This window comes from Bacillus rossius, chromosome 14 (assembly GCF_032445375.1).
Source record: "Bacillus rossius redtenbacheri isolate Brsri chromosome 14, Brsri_v3, whole genome shotgun sequence".
Classification (NCBI taxonomy): domain Eukaryota; kingdom Metazoa; phylum Arthropoda; class Insecta; order Phasmatodea; family Bacillidae; genus Bacillus; species Bacillus rossius.
Window position 1 is genome coordinate 43791589 of NC_086341.1, and position 22241 is coordinate 43813829.

General features: G+C 44.3%; 1 protein-coding gene across 1 annotated transcript in view; it reads right to left on the reverse strand.

Moving 5' to 3' along the window:
• The window catches only part of LOC134538835 (myotubularin-related protein 13), a 127948-nt gene that overhangs the window by 39946 nt on the left and 65761 nt on the right, over positions 1-22241 (reverse strand). The window contains exons 14-22 of the mRNA XM_063380364.1: positions 21228-21396; positions 15093-15333; positions 13785-13980; positions 11931-12064; positions 10167-10342; positions 9004-9191; positions 7032-7239; positions 4374-4567; positions 1455-1701 (exon numbers count right to left, since the gene is read on the reverse strand). Coding sequence (XP_063236434.1) covers positions 1455-1701; positions 4374-4567; positions 7032-7239; positions 9004-9191; positions 10167-10342; positions 11931-12064; positions 13785-13980; positions 15093-15333; positions 21228-21396 — 1753 coding nt within the window. The remainder of the gene's footprint in view (positions 1-1454; positions 1702-4373; positions 4568-7031; positions 7240-9003; positions 9192-10166; positions 10343-11930; positions 12065-13784; positions 13981-15092; positions 15334-21227; positions 21397-22241) is intronic.

Consider the following 22241-nt stretch of genomic DNA (forward strand, 5'->3'; position numbering starts at 1 on the left):
CTAAAATATGGGTGTGACGATATATTAAATTTGAGACGTTTTTGTGACTTTCATGGCCAGTCACTCAGTTTCATTACTCTTTCCCGACTTCAGTGACCTTCAAACACTTTGTTAGAGAAAGACACACTCAGCAAATACAGTTCCGGAAAACTGAGAAAGGCATCAGCCACGACCTATGTTAAGGTACCACGGAGTGATTGCATGAGACCATGGCCTCCTCTCGCCACGTCACTTGCCGACGCCGATCGGGCTGCAAACCCGGAGCCTCCAAAATGTGAATCCAGTGACTGACCACCGAGCCGCCTCACTCAGTAGTTGTACAGGCGCTAAAATACGGCTGCGACGATCACGCGATGAAGGAGGGTAGTCTGTGCATGGGACGGGCGCGGGTACCTGAGGGTAGTCTGTGCCAGGGACGGGCGCGGGTACCTGAGGGTAGACTGTGCCAGGGCCAGGACGGGCGCGGGTACGTGAGGGTAGACTGTGCCAGGGCTGGGACAGGCGCGGGTACCTGAGGGTAGACTGTGCCAGGGCTGGGACAGGCGCGGGTACCTGAGGGTAGACTGTGCCAGGGCCGGGACGGGCGCGGGTACGTGAGGGTAGACTGTGCCAGGGCCAGGACGGGCGCGGGTACCTGAGGGTAGACTGTGCCAGGGCCGGGACGGGCGCGGGTACGTGAGGGTAGACTGTGCCAGGGCTGGGACGGGCGCGGGTACATGAGGTTAGACTGTGCCAGAGCCAGGACGGGCGCGGGTACGTGAGGGTGGACTGTGCCAGGGCTGGGACGGGCGGGGGTACCTGAGGGTAGTCTGTGCCAGGGCCGGGACGGGCGCGGGTACCTGAGGGTAGACTGTGCCAGGGCCGGGACGGGCGGGGGTACCTGAGGGTAGACTGTGCCAGGGCCAGGACGGGCGCGGGTACCTGAGGGTAGACTGTGCCAGGGCCGGGACGGGCGGGGGTACCTGAGGGTAGACTGTGCCAGGGCCAGGACGGGCGCGGGTACCTGAGGGTAGACTGTGCCAGGGCCGGGACGGGCGGGGGTACCTGAGGGTAGACTGTGCAAGGTCTGGGACAGGCGCGGGTACCTGAGGGTAGACTGTGCCAGGGCCGGGACGGGCATGGGTACGTGAGGGTAGACTGTGCCAGGGCCGGGACAGGCGCGGGTACCTGAGGGTAGACTGTGCCAGGGCCGGGACAGGCGCGGGTACCTGAGGGTAGACTGTGCCAGGGCCGGGACAGGCGCGGGTACCTGAGGGTAGACTGTGCCAGGGCTGGGACGGGCGCGGGTACCTGAGGGTAGACTGTGCCAGGGCTGGGACAGGCGCGGGTACCTGAGGGTAGACTGTGCCAATGCCAGGACGGGCGCGGGTACCTGAGGGTAGACTGTGCCAGGGCCGGGATGGGCGCGGGTACCTGAGGGTAGACTGTGCCAGGGCCGGGACGGGTGCGGGTACCTGAGGGTGCCGATGGCCTTGTTGAAGGGCCCGGCGGCGGCGGCTGGGACGCGGCGGGAGGCCTCCGGGGTGAGGGCCCCTACTCCCGCGTGCTCCTCCGCGGCCAGCAGCAGCGAGTCGATGCTGAGCGAGCTGTCCGACATGCCCCAGGCCGAGCCGTGCCGCAGAACGGACAGGGGCGTGGCCGCCACCAGCACCGACAGGTAGCGCTCCTGCTCCAGCGAGGACGTGGTGTCCGAGGTCGACGCTGCGAGGCCCAACACCCACAGACAACTCTCTCACAGGGGTCAAAGGGGGCCCGCCTATACAGGGTACGTCTGTGCTGCTGGGACGGGATGATGAGTGTGTATGCTCAAGTTTAATATTATGCATGGTGATAAAGCATCGCCGAGAACGATATTCGCAATATAAATTCGATTTGATATTCGCTTCCCATAAAAAAAAAAAAATTGGTTGTCTGTAAAGTCGGTTTACGGACGATTAGTTTTAACGTGACGACGTCATAACAAAATACATTGATGAAATGATTGCGTACTTTTATGAATAAAATTGAATCATTTTTATTGAATTATCACTATTTTGTATGGATACAAAAAGGAGTGAAATGAAATATGCAATTTAATTGATAGATTTACGTTTATTTGCACTTATTAATTCAAATATGTTTGATACTTTAACGAAGAGATTATTTGAACTATAACTTTTATACATAGGCCTATTTGCTATTTAACTTCTTCCCATCTGTGTTATTATGTTAAGGATAGGACGATGATAGGAAAAGTAGGAAACGAATGGGAGGGTTTCAAGTTTAATGTGCCTCGAAAAAGTCAAATCGATGGTTGTTCCAATCGAGTGGGAGAGAGATAGATGCGGTTCATGCGTACAATAAGCGTAACGGGACACAGCCTAACGGGACAATGTGCGTTACGGGACACTTTTTCGTGCGTGCAGCTGGCGTTCATCTATTTATTAGACGTCACGTCAAAATAAACTATTATCACACAGGACTAAAAAGCCCTGTTAAATGGCCTCAAACTCAGTAAGCTGCTGATAACTGCCATCTTTGTCTCCTTAAAGACATGGCCGACTTACACTTACCTAACATATCAACATCCAAAATATTTCTAACCCTCACAAAGTGCACAGGAAGTATTTAAAGCAAACTTGCTTTGCAAGTTCACGGTGGCGATACTAAAACCACTCTTCGTCACCTAATGCGCAAATTTGAATAGACATGTGCAAAACATGCCTCACAAATTTTGTTTTATCTAGCACGACTCCGTTTCAGTGCTGTGATTTCGTTTTCTGCCAGTGTAGTTACGAAAAAAGCTGCTGGAAATTAAAGTGTCTTTCATTACTTCCAGCAGTTAAATTTGAGACTTTTTTGTGACTTTCATGGCCAGTCACTCAGTTTCATTACTCTTTCCTGACTTTAGTGACCTGTAGACACTTTGTTAGAGAAAGATACACTCAGCAAATACAGTTCCGGAAAACTGAGAAAGGCATCAAACATGACCTACATTAAGGGAACATGATTTCTCTGGAGTGATTGCATGAAACCATGGCCTCCTCTTGCCACGTCACTTACCGACGCCAATCGGGCTGCAAACCCGAAGGCTCCAAAATGTGAATCCATTGACTCACCACTCAGCCGCCTCACTCAGCAGTTGTACAGGTTTTAATTTTGTGCAGTTACAGCACTGTCACGAGTTAGTTAAAAAAATTAATATTGTTATGAAAGAATTATGACCCAATGTCTCATTGAAATTAAGGTGATTAAAATAAAAAGGATATAGTGACCGAATTAAGTATTGTGTTTAGTTGAATGTTAGCATTTAAGACATTTGTACGCATTTGAAGCAAAGAAAAACTGTTTGGTTTCAAAGAGATACCTGTGTTCTCCAAAATCTGTGCTTCCATGAAACAAGTTATAGAAATATTTACTATCTTTGGCAGCACTGAGTCTTGTTTTCTCAAAACTACTTTTTATTCACTTATTGTCACTTAGAATGAAAACCTCATATTTTAGAAATTTCAAACTTAACAGTAACAAAGAAAAAGAAACATAATTTGTACAATTTAATACATTTTCAATACAAAATATTATGATTTTTCACTTAGTTATGATTTATGTGTTTAAATGAGATTGACATACCAGGAATTCTATATAATATTTTCTTTATATATATATAGGTACGAGGCTTTTTAGTCTATGCCGATGTTACACTCCTTTGCTTCCGACCGCCTGAGATAGTTTGAAAAAAGTGAAGAAGTGGAGGGATGGTGCGATACGAGAAGCACTGGCAGGTGACGGAAACAGGAGTAACCTGGGAAAACCCACAGACTCCGGGAAAACGACGGCTAACGTTACATGCTTGTAAATAAAGGGTGAGTATGGTTTCGAAGATAAATTATTTAAACTTTGAATATAATCAAGAATAATAGAAATAAAAAAAATGGTTGCCGAAGGGGCGATTTACTCTTCGTCAAGCCGGGTGTACGCCACGTGGTTTAAAACTTTGCGCCAGCGGACTGAAGCACGGTTTCTCATGGGGCCAATCTAATGTGGACGTGCTGATATTTTGCATAACTACGTCCAATTGAGATAGTTTGAAAAAAGTGAAAAAGTGGAGGGATGATGCAATACGAGAAGCACTGGCAGGTGACGGAAACAGGAGTAACCAGATAAAAACCCACAAGACTCGGGGGAAAACGCCGGCCGTCTCCCCGCTTGCGACAAACACAAGGTTGACTGCTTCGGACCGCCTCAATTGAGATGATTTGAAAAAAAGTGAAAAAGTGGAGGGATGATACGATACGAGAAGCACTGGCAGGTGATGGAAACAGGAGTGACCAGGGAAAACCCCACAGACTCTGGGGAAAACGTCAGCCGTCCCTGCGGGGGACAAGCCTACGTACCGGCGGAGGACTGGTGGCCCTTGAGCATGCCCATGACGCCCTTGCCGTGTTGGCCCGCGCCCCGCACCAGCAGCGCCTTGGTGCGCGGGTGCCTCCACGTGACGCACGGCACGCGGTTGTTGCGGTAGCAGCGGCAGAACCTGCGCAGGCTGTCGTCCGTCACCGCGCTCGGCATCACCAGCAGCGCCGGGTAGCTGCGCGCGGACAGAGAGAGCACACGGCCTGCCGTCAGCTGCAGGTCTCTCTCGCTCTCTTACTTCACCCCCCCCCCCCCCCCAAACCCAACATACACTCTTACACTCTTACTTCAGACAAATTCATTTCCTATCCCCCACCAACCCCAAAACAACATACACTCTTACTCTCTTACTTCAGCTAAATTCATTTCCTATCACCCCCCCCCCCTCCCCCAAAAACAACAAACACTCTTACTCTTACTCTCTTACTTCAGCTAAATTCATTTACTATCACCCCCCCTTCAACCCAACATACACTCTTACACTCTTACTTCAGACAAATTCATTTCCTATCCCCCACCAACCCCAAAACAACATACACTCTTACTCTCTTACTTCAGCTAAATTCATTTTCTATCCCCCCCCCCCCCCCAAAAAAAAAAAACATACACTCTTACTTCAGGTAAATTCATTTTCTATCTCCCCACCCCAAAAAAAAAAAAAAAAACATACACCCTTACTCTCTTACTTCAGCTAAATTCATTTCCTGTCCCTCCCCCCAAACAGAACATATTCCCCCCTCTCTTTTGTCTAGAGGGAGCACACCATGGCCCAAGCAGTATAGTTAAAAGTTTCACGAAGCCTCATACCCATAATTTTTTTTCAATACACATTTTACAAATAAAATTATTCACATCTTACAGGTTAAGTCCGGTCGAAAAACGGAAATCCTAGCGAGACGCTTAAATTAAAATGTTCACCATTATGTCCACGTTATAAAAACAAATTTTACTGCGGTGCCCAACAAACAATGAAACTGTGATTAAGTTCCTCGAATTGCTGTTTCATTTGTCATCACGTGTCTCGCAAATAGGTCAACGAACGGCTAGTGGTTTGTTTGTGTATTCACCTATTCGTCAGTCTTTATGCCTCGATGGAACAGCCTCACAAAGTCGATACTAATGCAAGTAGATAATTGGTCAAAAAAATACAATATAACAGCCTGCAAAGGTTTAAATGCTGCAGGTCTCTTACACTCTTACTTCAGCCAACATAGTCCCCTGTCTCTTTTGTCTATATTGCCAAATACAGATATTCCCACAATGCATTTTGATAAACATACATTAACGTGCAGAATTTACTACAAAATCTTTTCTCTACACAAAATATGGTTTTGCACAGTTTACTGTTTCAAACAACATAAATATAAACAACACTTCCAGTCTGAAAACCAAAACAAATATGTATTTGTTTGTACTAACTTTGAAAAGGTACATCATTGCTTGTGAACCAGCGAAATACTGTAGACATTACTGTGCTTCAAATGAATATAAAGCTGTTATAATCAAAACCTTTTAAAACAATTAACCTTTTTTGCAATAAGTTAAAAAACACAGGTGTTCAAATATAAATGAACATGTATACGACTCTATACATTATTATTAGGAATGGAAACGACTGATGGAAAAAAAAAATGGAACTTTAGTGGAATGCTTTGGTTTTGAAGGAGACAGAATTAAATTGAGAAAAAAAATCTACCAAATCAATATGCAACATCCCCAAAAATTCCCACTTGTAGAAAATGTCTCCGAACCTACTGGGGAATCCAACCCCGAACATCCTGGTAGGAAGCAAGTGATCCGACTGCTCAACCCCCAGGAAACCGAAGACGTAGGGTGTAAAAAAAATGTAAAAACCAACGTTCTTGTGAACTGTGGCCACAAAATACGTTAATGTCTACCAAAATTTGCAAGAGCCAATTGTTTATGAACATTTAATACCATGAGCTCAACTTTAAGAAAAGTATAAAACTCACGATCAACACTTGAGAAACTGGAATGAATTTATTCCTTCTGAGAGTTATCACTGTTCATACGTTATATGTAGAGACCGGAAAAATTCGCGGGTTCAATGACCTCCAGGATGGACTCCACTATCCTCCACACACTCGGGGCAAATGCCAACTGTTCATTGGCCGCTGACTTGCGAGTCGTCTCGACTGGGTGGCGTGTGATTCGACACTTCTATCAGCGAGGGTCTCTAACTGGCCCCTCAGTCCTCCGGATTAACAGCGAACCAATGACAGAAGCAGCACACTAAGGTTATGATTATTTGAATTTTGGCGTGACACGAAACGAACCAGCGAATTTTTCCAGGTCTCCAGTTACACGGATACCCCGAGGACTCCTTCCCCCGGGAAACCCCGTCGCCGTCGCGGGAACGCGAAGAGCCCGGGGGAGGGGGGGGTCCACAAAAAACCTCACAAACAGGGGTTTCCCCCCCTCCTTTTCTTTTGTAACCCAGCGCTCTTAGCGGTGAGGCCCTTCCGCCCTGGGGCCCCCATGGGCATGGATGCGGAAACGCCGCATATACGTAACCGGGGAGGGCGTTGGAGCCGTTGGCTACACACAGTGGCTGAGGCTACCCATCCCAGCTTATGCACCACCTCCAGCCCCCTGTGGAACGGAGAGAGAGAAGTCACCTCTTGCACATCATGTACACGCTGTTGGCCGTGGTGATCCTGAAGGGCTCGCCCTGCTGCCGCGCGCTCGCGCCGGCGTGCGTGCTCGACACCAGCCCCAGGCGGTACCAGTCGCGCACGTAGCTGCGCTCCGACAGGCGCTCCAAGGTCTTGGCGTCCGTCGGCGCCGGCGGGATCACGCCCACCGAAGGCACCTCGAAATCGTCCACTGCAAACCGGCACACGATCCGTGTCGTGCCACTCACCAACCTCTAAGGCAGTGATTCCCAAAATGTTTCAGCTTTCCTCATAGGAATACTTCACGGTCTATCTGTCCTTGGTGGAGTAAAAAAAAGACCTTATTTGTATCGCATCCCTTCCTTATGCATATAGAATTTACCATCAAATATTGCAAATATGTAAATTTGCTTTTTTTTTTAAGATACCGATTGAGTAATGATAAACAATTACTAGTGTTCTTTTTTTTTTGAAAACGGTTGACAAAATACACTAAGCACTTTGTAGCCTAAACAGTTATTTATTTAACAATAGATGTGTGTTTGCATACAATTAGATTGGTTTAGAATTTTTCTTATCTTCTCTGACGGTTTGTTCGATGGTTTCTGATAGTTTTAGGATCGAGTCGTGACCCACCTGTAACCCTTCCGCGACCCGCCGGTGGGTCGCGACCCACTGTTTGGGAACCGCTGCTCTAAGGGATCATCCAATAATCACGTGAGGCTCGAAAAAAGGGAGGGGGGGGAGGGGTTGTCGGGAAAAGTCACGAAATATCACAAGGGGGGAGGGGAGGGGGGCGTGGAGAGATATCACGTGTACTTATTTTTTTCGCCAGATTTCTACTAAAACGAAAATAGACGCGTGACCTCGACAGTATTCCCGCCAGCCGCGATGTGAACCACCCGGCTCGGCTTGCCAGTCGCCAGTAAGGCTGTGATTTTGGCGCCGAATACATGCGTAAATAAATATCACATGTAAGCCTTTCCTTTATTATTTTTATGCCAGTGAGAATAAACCTGCAACCTTGATGTGTGTCTGGACGTTTTTATCACCGTGCTTAAATTTCCAAAATTAAATTAGATTATACCTATATTTAAAGATAATATTCTGAAATTTTTAAAAAATATTTCGTACCAAAAAAAAACGTGATTTATTGGGGGGGGGGGGGGGGGGGGGGTAAGTCTGAAACCTCACCACAAATCACTAGGGGAGAGGAGGGGTTAAAAATTTGCTAAAAAAATAAATCACGTGATTAATGGACGACCCCTAACCAGGCCTGTGGTAAATACTAGCTTTTTTAACAGAAGGCAAAATCAAACCGAATGCTTAAAACATTAGCAAAGTCCAATCAAATTCAAAATATTGTTCTCAGCAAGGCTGTATTACGCTTATTTTACAAAATTATGGATCCACACGTTTATAATGTTTGAAAAGATTACGTGATAAAACCAACAAATTGAACAATTTTGGGCACAGTATATACCATCATTCAAAAAAAAATTATAAACTAACGGTGCATAATATTAATATTGATGCATTCATAAAAAGCAAACTTTTTAGTGCAAAAATAAACAGCACATCATGAGTGAATCTTAAGCTTAATTGTTTTAAAACTTTTCAACGAATGCCTAGCTTCACGAATAGTAAATATTCTGGCAAGTCAAATCAAAAAAAAAACTAAACTGGGTTTTGATTGATTCACTTAGTCTCTCTAACTATTTTTATTTTAGTATAAATATTTTTAAGTGCTATAGGTGACTTTCGTTTGTATAATTTATAGTTAACCAACAGTCTTTTTATTATTTTATTTCTATTAATTAATTGCAAACAAAATAAAAGGTAGTTTATTTTATTACGCCAAGAAAGTATAACTTCTAATGTGCATACACAAGTACATGCACCCATTTTTTTGGCACAAACGTAGCAAAACTGACTACTGAGCTGGGGTCGGCTCGGATAAGCCCGGGATAGTCACCGGATATGTCGTCGTCGTGGCCCAGGTCTCCGGGGTCGGCCGGCGGGAGGCTCATGCGGCCCGGCGAGGTCAGGTACTTGCTGCTGCTGCCCATGTTCGGCAGGACGTACTTCTGGCGCTTGGACGACGCCTTCGGCTTGAAGCCCGCCTTGCGCGCCGTCTTCAGCAGGGTCTTCTTGGCGAAGCCCCTGTGTCCGAAGCGACCGCACAACTTCACCTGCCACTTCCACGTCTCGAGAGAACATAATGTAATGTAATGGTTACCACCAGGGGCGAAACAACTAAATTTCCAAAGGGGGGGGCAATATACGTTTTTATAAAGAATCATCGATCCCCCCTATTTATGTGGGGGGTCCGGGGGTCCTCCCCCAGGAAAATTTGTATTTCAAGGTGGAAAATGGTGCTATTTAAGCAGTTTTATTATCTAAAAATTGATTACACAGCACTTTCTTTGCTCCCGTTTGCCCCCACTTCAAGGTTTCAGAGGGGGGGCAAAATACCCTTGCCCCCCCCCCCCCTGTTGCGCCCCTGGTTAAAAACTCAAATTTCACAGTTGCCCTAGGCACGATGAAGTGGACAGCATGCCAGTTCAGAGCCTTGCGCTTGGAGGCGATGGATACTGCACTAAAAGCACCAGCGAGCGTGGCACTTATCAACCGCCTCAATAACACAAGATACCTGACTAGACAGGCGCAAAGCTGCTACACTGCCAGAACCACAGTCCCATTAGCCTGACGTAGGACGCAACAGACCTGGTAAGCCGGTGTACGTAATAAATAACTTACTCAAGATAACAAAGTGAAACAGTCCCTGTTTGGACTTGTAAATATTGTGTTAATTTAGTGTACAGCGTTAGAAACGTTTGAATTTCGAACTTCCCGCACTGCTCGCTAGCAGCGCCAAGTTTTTTCAAGTTGGCTGCCTGCCGAGGTGGGTAGCTCTTTGCAGCTTTCGGCAAACGAAGCGACAGTTGTTGTTCGACCATCATGGGGGTGAGTCGTGCCAACGCGCACGCTTGCTGCCTATCGAGTTGTTCGCGGGTGCATCGTCATTAATTATTGTGTCGTTTCATCTGGATTTTAACAGTCTCGTGCATCTCCGGACGAAACGGCCCCGTTTGTAAAAGCTTCGCGAATGACCGCGTTAGGAGCAGGGAAACTCACTTGAGCGTGGCGTTCTTCTCCTTGCCCTTGTGCAGCGGGGTCTGCGAGACCGCGCCCTGGCCGTAGAACGCGAAGTGGTCCAGGATGTCGGTGGGGTGGCGCACCCGGTGCACGGACTTGCGGAAGCACTCAATGTTCTCGCTGATCACCTCCTCGTCAAACGCCACCTTTATCAGCTGGAAGCATCCCCCCCCCCCCATCCCAAAGACGGTCACCATACGTGCGGCCACAATCAGGCCTGTGCGAACACTAGTTTTTTTTTTTCCATGCGAAGCGAATATTAGATGGAACGTTTAAAATATTCGCAAAGTCAAATTGGATTCTGAATATTGTCCTCATCAAAGGCTGTATTAGACTTATTTTTATAAAATACTGGATTGAAGTAAAAAATAATATTTCAACATTTTGTAATGCTTGAACAGATTAAAGTGATTAACCAATTTGGGCCCCAATTAAAAACAACATTTCGAGAAAAATTATAAATTATCATTGGGTATTCGTAAAAGAAAACATGAGTGTCATATTTAATTTTTTTTTTCAAGCAACAAAACTTTCATACGTGCAAAAACATTTTTCAACACAAGAAAAAGAGCTAAATATTTTCAGGAGCGAATCTTAGGCTTCCATGTTAGAAGCATCAAAACAAAAGGCCTATCTTCATGTCAGACGTGAAGCTTCGTATTGTAACATCGTAACCAAAGCTTCAAATTAAATGAATAGCAAATTTTCAGGCAAAGTCAAAATCAAATATCAAAAAGAGGTTTGATCGATTTGCATAGCCGAAGCTTGCGCACAGGCCTAATGATTAAGCACTAATACAGCATCTGAAACAAATGATTTCACAGTATGGATGATATCAGACTTCAGCATGACATTTTCCCCCCCCAAAATTACTATCAGTGGAAAATTCCCATTGACTCTTCCTGGACTTTTCACTAGTGTGAACATATAATAAATAAACTTCTCACTACAACCATTATTACAAACCTGAAGGGACTTTGTAATAACAAGGTTTGTTTTACCCAAATAATTGCAAAAAAAAAAAAAGGGTTGTCTGTAAAGTCGGTTTACGGACGATAATTTTCCATGATAACGTCATAAGAAAACATTGATGAAAAAATCGCATACTTTTTTAATTTTCAAATATTATTTACAGTTTTTTGCAAATCTAATTTAAATAATTTGTTTGAATATAATCACGAACCAATTACTAGTTAAAAAAGCCCGCCTTAACCTGTTTGATATCATGGCAGATTTTTTCTCGCAACTGTGGCTAGCCGTTTCTTGCACACTCGGCTCGAGGCGGAACATGACAAAGTTTTCGTGCGTGCAGCCGGCGTTCGTCGATTTATAAGACGTTGTCACGTCAAAAAAAAAACCTTGGTACAGGCAGCGTCAGGACACATTCCTAACTTAAATACGTCGACTAAATGGGGAGTTCACGTGTTTCGAGAGATTTATGCTGGACCTGGCCTGCCTGCTGCCTGCCCACCGCCTCCCCCAGTTCCAGATGTGAGTACGCCTGCCATTGCGCCATGATCACTGGGCCAATTATAACCATTATATCCTTTTTTTTCTTTATAATAAAATTAAAAAAAAAAAACATTCACACTAAAATCTTGGGAAATAGTAGATTTATGGAACTCCATTTACATATAAATCTTAGGAAAAGTAAACAGAACATTTTATTGGACTTCTGACGCCTATGATCACAACCACACACAGTCGCTAACATAAGCTGGCCTCAGAACGTGGACACCTCACCTGGAAGGTGCAGGACCGGAGCTGGAGCCCCTCCTGCAGCCACTGGTCCAGGTGAGCGAGGTACTGCACGGTGACTCGCTTCTCCTTCGTGAGCGACGTGACGGGGAACGCCCGCACCACCAGCTGCTCGCAAGCTGTCAGACACCGTTTATTTCCAAAATGACTCTCTCGCTGCACGTTCAAAAAAGCACAAAATTCTGGTAGAGATCAGTATCCAACCGTCGGTAAAAAAAACTATGATTGATTCCTGTAATCACTGTAGAGATATTCCGACAAAATTTTCCCAAAGTTATTTCTACTGCAAGCATAGTTTTAAAAATCCTTTCACCGGACATTCAAAATGCAAAAAATTCTGGTAAAGGTCAGTATCCAACCGTTGGTAAAAAAAACTATAGTCGATCCGGTAATCACTGTAGAGATGTTCCGACAAAATTTTCCCAAAGTTATTTCTACTGAAAGCATAGTTTTTAAAAATCCTCTCACTGGATGTTCAAAACGCACAAAATTCTGGTAGATATTAGTATCCAACTGTTTATAATCGATCTGGTTATCACTGTAGAGATATTACGACAAAATTTCCCAAAGTTTTTAAAAATCCGCTCACTTGACGTTAAAAACACAAAAAATTCTGGTAGAGATCAGTATCCAACCATCGGTAAAAAAAAATATATATATATATATATAATCAATCCGGTAATCACTGTAGAGATATTCCGACAAATTTTTCCCAAAATTATTTCTACTGCAAGCATAGTTTTTCAAAACCCCTCTCACCGGACGTTCAAAACGCACAAAATTCTTGTAGAGATTAGTATCCAACCGTCGGTAAAAAAAACTATAATCGATCCGATAATCACTGTAGAGATATTCCGAAAAAAATTTCCCAAAGTTATTTCTACTGCAAGCACAGTTTTTCAAAACCCCTCTCACTGGACGTTCAAAACGCAAAAAATTCTGGTAGAGATCAGTATCCAACCGTCGATAAAAAAACTATAATCAATATGGTAATCACTGTAGAGATATTCTGACAAATTTTTCCCAAAGTTATTTCTACTGCAAGCATAGTTTTTAAAAATCCTTTCACTGGACGCTCAAAATGAAAAAAAATTCTGGTAGAGATCAGTATCCAACTGTTGGTAAAAAAAACTATAATCGATTCCGGTAATCACTGTAGAGATATTCCGACAAAATTTTCCCAAAGTTATTTCTACTGCAAGCATAGTTTTAAAAATCCTTTCACCGGACATTCAAAATGCAAAAAATTCTGGTAAAGGTCAGTATCCAACCGTTGGTAAAAAAAACTATAATCGATCTGGTAATCACTGTAGAGATATTCCGACAAAATTTCCTAAGTTAATTCTAAACTTTCTTCAACTTATTTCAAAACAATTAGGAAATTTAAAAAATGTACAAACATGTCCGGTGCAAGCTGTAATGTTTGGAAATTCAATACTGACAACTGCATCCCCGGGTATGTTAAAATTAGGTAGGTTCTACTGTATTTATGTATACATGGCAGGTAATTTTATGTTATTAAAGTAAATTATATAAGAGTGGTAAGACTTTTATTCCAAAATAATGAAAGAGTCGCATTTATCAAAACGTACAGAACAAGAAAATAAGATAGCTCAAATTTCGAGTTTTTGAAAAGCAACAAGCCTCAAGTCTAGCATTACAAAAAACAAACTAAAAAATAAAATTTTGAGTACTCAAAGGTGCCTAGTGTAAATGTTGATTTTTCAGTTTCCTCACTTTCCCGTGATTCACGTGACCGTCATGGACCTACGGACACCAGTTGCGTGCCCGACGAAGTACAGACCTGCAAAGCGGGAGCGGCAGCAACCCCCCACTCACCGAACGGGTCGCAGGGCGTGCCCTTGAAGATGATGCGGTAGTTGGTGAGGAAGATGGCGCCCTCGGCCGGCAGGAAGGGCGGGCCCCCCAGCACGCCGCCCGTGCCCTCCTCGCGTCCGTCGGGCAGCAGGTACACGCGCAGTCCCTCCATGAGCGCCACCTCGCCCGGCAGCATGCTCGGGGTCAGGATCTTGGGCTGCAGACACGTGGGGACTCTCATCAGGGACCCACTCACACCCTCTTGCTTCGGCCAGTCTCCCCGGAGTTTCCCCTGCACCTCCTATCCTCTCAAACACAATTTTAAAAGATTTACAATTTCTAATGTCCCACAGGGTGCTTTTAGCATCTATTCATTGGCTTAAAGTGAAGTTAAAAAAGATACGTGTGTGTGTTAGTCCCCAGCAATGGCATTTTGTGTATTTTCACTGTGAAAGGTTTGGCTGTTAAGCTTTCTACGGTACTGGGATTATATTTACGGTCCTTGGTGCCAATAATTTTGCTGAAAAACTGCGGACCAAGAAACGGGATGGACACATCACAATTAACAGAGTATTACAATGTTTTACTATGCCACATTATTTTGTTGTGAATCACCTAAAAAATAAATCATCGTAAAAAAACACGTTCAGTAGGTTAGCCACAAGGATAACACAAAGTGTCAGGGGTATTTGTACGTGTGTGTTTCGTATGAGCACGAATTAAACTCCTCACGTTACGACACTGTAAATTCAACTTTGTTAGACATGATTAAGTTCGCAGGCTTTCACGACCATTGTCTGAAGTAGCTTGGCTTCTGGGTTGTAGCCGAGTCCTTGGCGAATAATTCACCGTCATTTCAGTCGACATTGCAGTCACCATCACCTTAATCTGTAAAAGTGTAGCTAGGTATATAATGTATTTTCCTTTTTTTTTTTAATTTATTTTTACATAAGCCTGCAATTAGTAATTTCATTAAACTGTAATGTCTATGTTTTTTATTTCTTTTTATGCATTTTATATTTTGATGTTTATTTTTAATAGTTATACATATTTTAACTTTACTTGTCTGTTTGTATTTTGTTTGCATTGTTTATATGTTGTCCTTGTATATATGTGTCGTGCCCACCGCTAAAGCCCTCGGCTGTTGGTGGGCATGTTACAATATTAATAAATAAATAAATAAAATGAATCATCAGGGAGAAGTTACCTAGCGTGATGGCAACGGCAATGTAGACCGAAACGCAGGTGGAATTATTCGCCGAGGACGCGGCCACAACCCGGAAGCCGAGCTACTCTGCTGGACGTGATTAGGGAAAAGCGGAAGCGCACCTTCTGAATGGGCGGCAGCCTCTTGGACTCGCGGTGCACGGCCTCCAGGGTCTCGATGTGCATGTGCACCACGCCGGGCACCATCTGGTGCAGGCAGCGCACGTGCTCCGCCGACACGGCACCCTCCGTGCACACCTTGTCCACGAAGCGGGACACCAGGCGCACCACCGTGGAGCCCGTCTCGCCCGGGTCCTGCTCCTCGAAGCCCGACTCGGCGTCCACGCTGTCCGACTCGGCCATGCTGCGGCGACCACCACCGCACGTCACACGGCGGCGTGGCGCTACCACACTACCACACTGCCACACACGTCGCAGGCAGGGATCTGCCCACACGCATCGCAGGAAGGGATTTGCCCACACGCATCGCAGATAGGGATTTGCCCACACGCATTTCAGAAAGGGATTTGCCCACACGCATCGCAGGAAGGGATCTGCCCACACGCATCACAGGAAGGGATCTGCCCACACGCATCGCAGGAAGGGATCTGCCCACACGCATCGCAGGAAGGGATCTGCCCGCACGCATCGTAGGAAGGGATCTGCCCGAACCCATCACAGGAAGGGATCTGCCCACACGCATCACATGCAGGGATTTGCCCACACGCATCGCAGGAAGGGATCTGCCCACACGCATCGCAGGAAAGGATCTGCCCGCACGCATCGCAGGAAGGGATTTGCTCACACGCATCACAGGAAGGGATCTGCCCACACGCATCACAGGAAGGGATCTGCCCACACGCATCGCAGGAAGGGATCTGCCCACACGCATCGCAGGAAGGGATGTGCCCACACGCATCACAGGAAGGGATTTGCCCACACGCATCGCAGGAAGGGATTTGCTCACACGCATCACAGGAAGGGATCTGCCCACACGCATCACAGGAAGGGATCTGCCCACACGCATCACAGGAAGGGATCTGCCCACACGCATCGCAGGAGAGGTTTTGCCCACACGCATCACAGGAAGGGATTTGCCCACACGCATCGCAGGAAGGGATTTGCCCGAACGCATCACAGGAAGGGATTTGCCCACACACATCACAGGAAGGGATCTGCCCACACGCATCGCAGGAAGGGATGTGCCCACACGCATCACAGGAAGGGATTTGCCCACACGCATCGCAGGAAGGGATTTGCTCACACGCATCACAGGAAGGGATCTGCCCACACGCATCACAGGAAGGGATCTGCCCACACGCATCACAGGAAGGGATCTGCCCACACGCATCGCAGGAAGGGATCTGCCCACACGCATCACAGGAAGGGATCTGCCCACACGCATCACAGGAAGGGATCTGCCCACACGCATCGCAGGAAGGGATGTGCCCACACGCATCACAGGAAGGGATTTGCCCACACGCATCGCAGGAAGGGATTTGCTCACACGCATCACAGGAAGGGATCTGCCCACACGCATCACAGGAAGGGATCTGCCCACACGCATCACAGGAAGGGATCTGCCCACACGCATCGCAGGAGAGGTTTTGCCCACACGCATCACAGGAAGGGATTTGCCCACACGCATCGCAGGAAGGGATTTGCCCGAACGCATCACAGGAAGGGATTTGCCCACACACATCACAGGAAGGGATTTGCCCACACGCATCGCAGGAAGGGATGTGCCCACACGCATCACAGGAACGGATCTGCCCACACGCATCGTAGGAAGGGATCTGCCCGAACGCAAGGCAGGAAGGGATCTGCCCGCATGCATCGCAGGAAGGGATCTGCCCGCACGCATCGTAGGAAGGGATCTGCCCGAACGCATCACAGGAATGGATTTGCCCACACGCATCTCAGGAAGGGATCTGCCCACACGCATCGCAGGAAGGGATGTGCCCACACGCATCGCAGGAAGGGATTTGCTCACACGCATCGCAGGAAGGGATTTGCTCACACGCATCGCAGGAAGGGATTTGCCCACATGCATCGCAGGAAGGGATTTGCCCACACGCATCACAGGAAGGGATTTGCCCACACGCATCGCAGGAAGGGATTTGCTCACACGCATCGCAGGACAGGATTTGCCCACACGCATCGCAGGAAGGGATTGGCCCACACGCATCACAGGAAGGGATTTTTCCAAATACATCACAGGAAGGGATTTGCCCACACGCATCACAGGAAAGGATTTGCCACGTTCCCCTTATTATTAGGAAAAAAGAATAGATGGTGGAAAACGATAAACCCCAAATTAACACTGGAAACCATACCAATACACCATATTACACCGAAAAAGCATATTAAAGCAAGAAATCCAAACAAATTAACGGAAATTTCAGCATGTTTTAATCAAAACATAATGAAAATACAAAAAAAAATATCTTTTAAAACATTAAATTAAATGAACGTTATATATTAATGTACGGCCTCAAGAGATTGGAAAAAATTTTACTTCTTTGTTTTGTTTTTCATCTTGCAACTGTTATTATTTACCAATTTTTACATTAAGATATTGTAAAATCTTTCTAATGCACAATTAGTAAAACACTCTTAAGAAAATTTCACTAAATTTTATTCATGATAAGTTTTAAAAAAATTTTAATTTAACATGGACCTATAAACCATACACCATTTCAGTCTTTTAATTATAAAATTCTGCTGTAAATTAGTATAAATTTCTACGTGCCGTTCAGACACATCATAAAAGGGACTTACTGTACTTGCAGATTTATTTTTATTGTTATGAGTAGTTATACTGTGAAAATGCATCATTTATCAGTTAAAATGTCACTGTTTTGGTGAATTAAGTACAGTAGAACCCGTCATACACTTTTCAACGGAGGGCACAAAAATGGTGTATGATGCGGGAAAGTGTATGAAAAGGGAATGGCAATAATAATTTTTTTCTTTCAATCTAGCATACTAGCACAATGTCAGATTAAACTTAAATACATAATGTGTAAATAAATGCATTATATTAATGAAAGATATGCTTTCATCAGTATATATATACATATAATAAAACCACCAGAAATGTAAAATACAGTCCATAATCAAGTAAAGCTGACATGAGAAACAGTGGCCTTACAAAATGTTATGAAGTCCTTTCATGAAAACGGGGGGGGAAGCCACCAAGCCTAAATTAGAAATAAAAAATTTAGGCTATTGTAAAAAGAAAGTCAGAAATTTTTGCTTGTTTGTTTCATTTTACAAACAAATTTATGCAACAGAACAATTTTCAATAAAATTTTAACTTGAGAAATCTAAAAAAAAAATCTGATCGTAAGAAAACAATAACAAACGGGTATATTCAGTTCAAATATTAATGAATGCACAAAATATGAGATCCATGCCTTGGTAAAGCGCGTGCACCATTTTCATAATCATTGCTAGTTTGCACCACTAGTCTCGCTTGGTGCTGGCCATAGACTCTACTAGCGAAGTGCACAGTCTTCCTGATACTATCCATATCTATGGTGCGATAAAGTTATTTTCTTACGTTTGCAAAGGTAAACAATGAACGTTTTTCAAAATAAAAGTATTAAAACGTAGTTTATCGGGAGGAACATAACAAAAAAAAATTGTGAATTTTAGAACTTTTCCGTTTCGTAAAAACGTATGAAACGGGAAATTAATAATTTTATAAGTGTATGTTACGGGAAAGTAAACCATTGTAAATATAGAACTTTCGGCGGGACCAAAATTAATCGGCGTATGACACGGGAAAATGTATGAAACGGGAACGTATCATCGAGGTTCTACTGTATTGTGAAACAAGCACATGATGAATTTGTTGAAAATAATGCTACAGTCAAACCTCTATCGTTTTTCAGGGGACCAACAAAAAAATTCAGTAGATGCGGACATTCAATAGATGTGGACTTCACTCTAAGAAATTTAAAAAATATTTCAACCTCAAAATTAGTGTCAGAAATATATCAGTTACTTGTCATTAAAGTTAATTAGTTGAAAAATAAATAAAAATGGAAGTATTTTACTTAATTCAATTTACACTTGCAAGAAAAAAAAACATACGCACAATAAATCTACATGGAAATTAAAGTCTTTTTCAATATCCTGAAGTCTGAAATATGTTTACTCATGTCATCAAATGTAGAGCTGTACTGAAAAAGCCGATTTTGCCAATATTTAGTTGAATCAACATTTCTACCGACTTCCGATACGCTTGTTAATTTTCGGCCGATATTACTGAAAAACAAGAGAGACTGCCATAACCTAAAAATCCACGATTACCCTTTTCACTTTTCGTAGTAGTACTGCATTCTTTCAGATCGTATTATTTCTTCGCAAGATGTGCCAAACGTACATATAAAAATTTAACATCCTTTTTTTCAATAATGTTCTTTAATTTTAATATGTCATAAATAAATATATTACCGTCACGGTAAATATACATCTCGGTTGTTACGGTAACTGTAGTGCAAATGTGGTAGCTATCGTGCTTCTGTAGTAATTATGGTATCGACAAAGAATCTTTAGTTCTTTTTATGGTAATTATCTTAGGATAACAATTGGGTTTGTACTGTAGTTATGGTACATCATCCATATTTCTTCGTAAGTTGTTCATTTGTCTTTTCTTCATATTTACGTGCTCCATTACTTGGCTGCAGATTTAAGGTGATTTCTACTACTGTATACTATCGTTACTGTTTTTATGACGGTTTCTTTCTAAGAAATGGTTATTTCTGCAAAATCTTTATGGTTAAACAATCATCTATTATAATTTATAGTGACGGGACCACATATTTTGTACGATCAATGCGGACAAAACGATAATTCGAACATCGGTACAAGCGGACTTTTTTAACCTTAGTTGTATGGCAATTTTGCCGGGACCGTAGAAAGTATACGATAAACACGGACAATCGATACATATGCGAGTTCGATAGATAGAGGTTTGACTGTATATTTATAAGGGGAGAACTGGATTTGTAAGGGACAGATCAATTATGTTTTAATACAGTTTTAATAATTACTAATATTTACATTAGTAATAAACAATTGAACTAAAAAAAAAAGTCCGACCACCAATCACAGGCACTTAAAAATGTTTATTCGCAAAATAACTCTAAATCTGTCAAGTTCTACAGTTCGCACTCCTCACTTGAGCTAGACTAAAGAGTGGTTCACTCCTTACCTCAGATCTGTCCACACACACAGTCTCGCGCCACTCAGTCGCTCTTTCTCGATCCAGTGTCACGACACTCTTGAGGGGGTCTCTCACCCTCTTCGCCGATGTCGCACTTCTTCCCTTCACTCGTGGAACTCTCCGAACTCTCGGAACTCCCGCGGAAGCCGACGTCGCTGCTCATATACTTGTGGCACCTTTCTCGAACCGTCGAGAGCGGCTGTGACGAGTCACGCCTACCCGGGCCGACCCGAAGCGCGAAAAGTCCAGAAAGGGCGGTGTTCATTAATGCCACTCTGCGGCGGCCCATGGAATTCTCAAGGCCACTCAGCGATATATAACAGCCCCGAGGAAGGATTTCGCAGAGGAAGGGGGGAGGGGTGGTGAGGTCAAGCCGCACTGATGCGCGCATGACGTCAGTGGCCGTGCAGGGGCCACCAGCCAACTCCGAACCTGGCGCGCGTAGCGATCCTGCCTGCGATCGTAATATTATAAATAACCGAAACTCATAAAAAAATACAAATAGTAACACAAAAATCTCCCGTTTTAAAAACGAAACCGACCCGAAAATAAATCCATAAAATCTTGTCTATAATCGTTTACTTAATGACAGTCCTTCCTGCGAATGTTCGTACACATGAATTCATTGGGTCAAGGGTCATTTGACACAATATTTTAAACAAAATTAATTTTTAATTACTTGTCACTCAAAGAAATGCTCGATTTGCATGGTTTTGAAATGATGACGCCAATAAGAGTTACGGCATGATTTGAAGTAGCACGGTCACAGATTCCAAGTAACTCTTTTTTTCATGGCCGTGAATTATTATTTCCGTGCGTGCACAACGGCAACAGCTCTTTTTAGTTGAAATACATCTCACATATTAATTACATTATTATTTTGGGGGCCAATTCGGAGGATGTTTTCATAACGAAAGCTCACGGCGGGTGCCACCGTACGCAAAGGGCACACGGACCCGGACCAGACCCCTGTGGGAGCGAGGTCCGTATCCCCCTAGCTGCCTGGACGTGACATGGACTACCTGTTGGTGATGCTGTTGCTGATGCGCTCGTCGTCGAAGGCAGAGTCGTGCTTGTGGTTGCGGCCGCTGCTGTCCAGGGGCACCAGCAGGTACACCATCCTGTTGGCGTAGTGGATGGCCTGGCTGTAGAGCGTCGACTCCTCGCTGCTCACCAGCTCGCTCTGCTTGTCTGCCCGCGCCACAAACACAGGAGCGTGATTACACTGGCTGCAGTACCCGGCGTTGCCCGGGCTGAACGAAGGGTGGAGGGGACCCTTTTCCGAAATCAGACATAGTTGGTAATTGTTAGAGACCGGAAAAATTCGCGAGTTCATTTCGCGATAGGCTAAAATACAAATAGTTATACGATACCTCAATGCAGCCTCTGTTATTGGCTCACAACTCACTTAGATGACTCTGGGCCAATGAGAAACACCCAACCAAAGCTGTATCGAATCACAGGCTGCTACGTTGGGACGTCTCACAAGACGGCAGCCAATGAGTGGGTCACATTTGACCGAGTGTACGTAGAACTATGGAGTTCATTCTACAGGTCATTGAACCCGCAAATTTTTCCTGTCCCTAGTAATTGTCTTCTTAATTTGAATATCAAGTGTGCAAAATAACTTGTATCTCTTTCAGATCCCGACAGGCATTTTTCCGCCAGTGTATTGTTATTTATTGGTGGTCTGTATGTAATCTAGACACTATAGACCACTACAGAAAAAAGCTGAAAAATAAGAGATTACTAACATTGAAAAGATTCCATTATCTAGCTAATGCTCGGCATGCATTGCAATGCCTCATTCAGTTTTGTTTTCTAATATGTTTGTAGTTACACATATACAAATCATATATCCATATCTATAAATATATATTTATCTCTATCTACATCTATAAATATCTATGTATCCCTCTATCTCTATTTATCTCTTCACATCTACATATATACCTCCCACTATCTCTATCTGTTCTATATATAAATCTCTATAGGCCAAATTTCATCCAGATCCATTCAGCCATTCTGGCGTGATT